Source organism: Frankliniella occidentalis, unplaced genomic scaffold (genome assembly GCF_000697945.3).
Source record: "Frankliniella occidentalis isolate FOCC.00 unplaced genomic scaffold, Focc_3.1 Scaffold13, whole genome shotgun sequence".
NCBI classification, from domain to species: domain Eukaryota; kingdom Metazoa; phylum Arthropoda; class Insecta; order Thysanoptera; family Thripidae; genus Frankliniella; species Frankliniella occidentalis.
The window spans coordinates 1890485-1892752 of record NW_026267143.1 but is presented as its reverse complement, the minus strand read 5'-3'; the positions used below and the strand labels follow the sequence as shown (position 1 = coordinate 1892752).

Below are 2268 nucleotides of genomic sequence, written 5' to 3'. Positions count from 1 at the left end.
GCTCTCCCTACCTCCATGATGGTGAAGGGCCGGATCTTGTCCAGATGCTGGGTGAGGTCCGGGCGCAGCTGGCGGGTCGCGGCCTCGGCCAGGGACAGGCGCTGGGGATGCGGCTCCCGGAGGAGTTGGCACGGCGTCTGCCCGAAGTTGTTGATCATGCCCTCCATGGCCTCCCGCTCCACGGCGCTTTTCAGCGCGTCTAGGTCGACAGCACCCTCGTAACTGCAAGAAAAGTAAATGCCAAATACAGGCGATCAGCTGATGTGCGTTGTACCAAAGGAAACTGGAAGAGATGTCTCTTTGCACCACCATCTGTATAATATGGCTGACCAGTAGTGGGGAAGTAAGAAAGAAACACAGATTTGATTTGTGGAGGGCGGAGAGGGGGCCAAAGAGGGAGGGAAGGGGGAGGGGGGGCCATGCTGATATCTGATTCTCACCTGCAATAGTAGAAGACGTTCAAAGCTTCCACGGCTTTTGGCCCCTTTTGTTTGTAGCCAAATATCAGATCTATCCATTCGTGTATGTGAGCTGAGACATACTCGCATTCCTACGGAGAAACAAAATAAAGAAAACAATTAGTGATATTTAAGTCCCGCGATCCAATAGTAATGTCAGGGCCATATGTCGCACTAGAAAGGTACTTTTTACATGTCTTTCAACTGATAACACGCATTTTCGATGTTATATATGTTAAAGCCACCTTTTCTAACAAAAGTAGTACACATGAGGCTTTACGGGGTTCACTGCCTCACATATACTTACAACCTTTAGTTAGAACCAACCCCAGGAATGCTCAGTACGCTGCCCACTCACCAGCGCCCTGCGGTGCTTGAAGATGAAGTCCTCAGGGCTGCTGGCCCACGCCGGCAGCACCACGTCCGTGACGCGCTCCTTGGTGCCCTGCAGCAGGCCCAGGTCGAAGCCATTGAGGTTCTTGAGGAACTCGGGGAAGAAGAAGAACTCGGGCGTCAGCTCCTTGACGTCGTTTGGGTTGTCCATCAGCAGCTTCCACGTCTGCGGGATGGAGTGGAACTGGCGGTCGGCCACGTCGAACCTGCCACTCTGCAGCTCGACGTGCAGCGACGTGAAGGGCTCGACGCGCACCAGGTAGTGTAGCACGCCCGCGCTGTTGGAGTAGTGCGTGCCGTAGTGGAACTTTGCGATCACGCCGGAGGGGTCCTCGAAGTTGTCGTACTTCGCCTTGACCTCGGCCACGTTCTTAGGGTTCACCACGCCGATGGGCTTGGAGAGGTCGCGGAAGGTGGCCGGGTTCTCCAGGTCCAGGTCTTTGGATGTGTAGTCAGCGATGATCCAGGGGAACACCGGGTATTGCGAGAGGTCATTGTACGACCGCCCGGCGATGGTGTTGAGCTGGAGCGGAAATGGGGTAAGAATTACTTGGGAGTGATACTCGACGCGTCCTAAGAACAAAGTCTGATCTGTTTGCGCGCCCGTCAACAAAGTCCGATCTTTTCGCGCGCCCGTCAACAAAGTCCGATCTCTTCGCGCGCCCGTCAACAAAGTCCGATCTGCTTTTGGCCGCGCTCTGCATCGCTGGTTTAGTTTATTTCTATCTTCACTAATATTGACAGTATAGAAAAAGTAATGAATGCTATGTGATCCTAACAGATTGAAGGATAGCTAAGACCGAAAATGTTAAGCAAAGATACAGAAACAGAATTGTCAAAAAGCTCCAAACGTCCGCCTCCCGAGCGCGGCCAAAAACAGATCGGACTTTGTTGACGGGCGCGCGAACAGATCGGACTTTGTTGACGGGCGCGCGAAAAGATCGGACTTTGTTGACGGGCGCGCAAACAGATCAGACTTTGTTCTTAGGACGCGTCGTACTTCTTTTCCAAGGTAAAAAGTAAGTTAGAATGTAAAATACAAACCTGCATGAGGTAATCAAAATTTGATATTTCTCGATTTACCCACTTTTGGGTGAGGCCGGAAGCTCGTAACAGTTCGGCCGGAGACCGACTGCTCGAGATCAGCAAATTGGGAGGCCTCAGGCCCAATATTCTTGAATACACCTTGTTGCGAGTCTGTTGAGAGAACAAAAAGGGGCTATGACGAAAGTTTAATTTACACGTTAAGTGGAAAATAAGCGAGAAATTCGTTGCTACCTTTGGAGTGAAATTGACAAAATAATTGGTCTGGTCCATCAAAAAGAACTCCAGCGCGCTGCGCCTCAGGTTGTATCTTCTTAGGTGAGCTTCCCTTAATCTTGAGAGTGGCCACTGTGAAAATCACCAGATTGTAATA

The 2268-nt window shown here is 51.2% G+C and overlaps 1 protein-coding gene across 1 annotated transcript in view; it reads right to left on the bottom strand.

The window, feature by feature from the left end:
* Nucleotides 1–2268, bottom strand: part of LOC113217635 (neurobeachin-like protein 1) — a 346454-nt gene that overhangs the window by 6267 nt on the left and 337919 nt on the right. The window contains 5 exon segments of the mRNA XM_052263605.1: nt 12–222; nt 441–550; nt 817–1374; nt 1896–2048; nt 2130–2243. Coding sequence (XP_052119565.1) covers nt 12–222; nt 441–550; nt 817–1374; nt 1896–2048; nt 2130–2243 — 1146 coding nt within the window.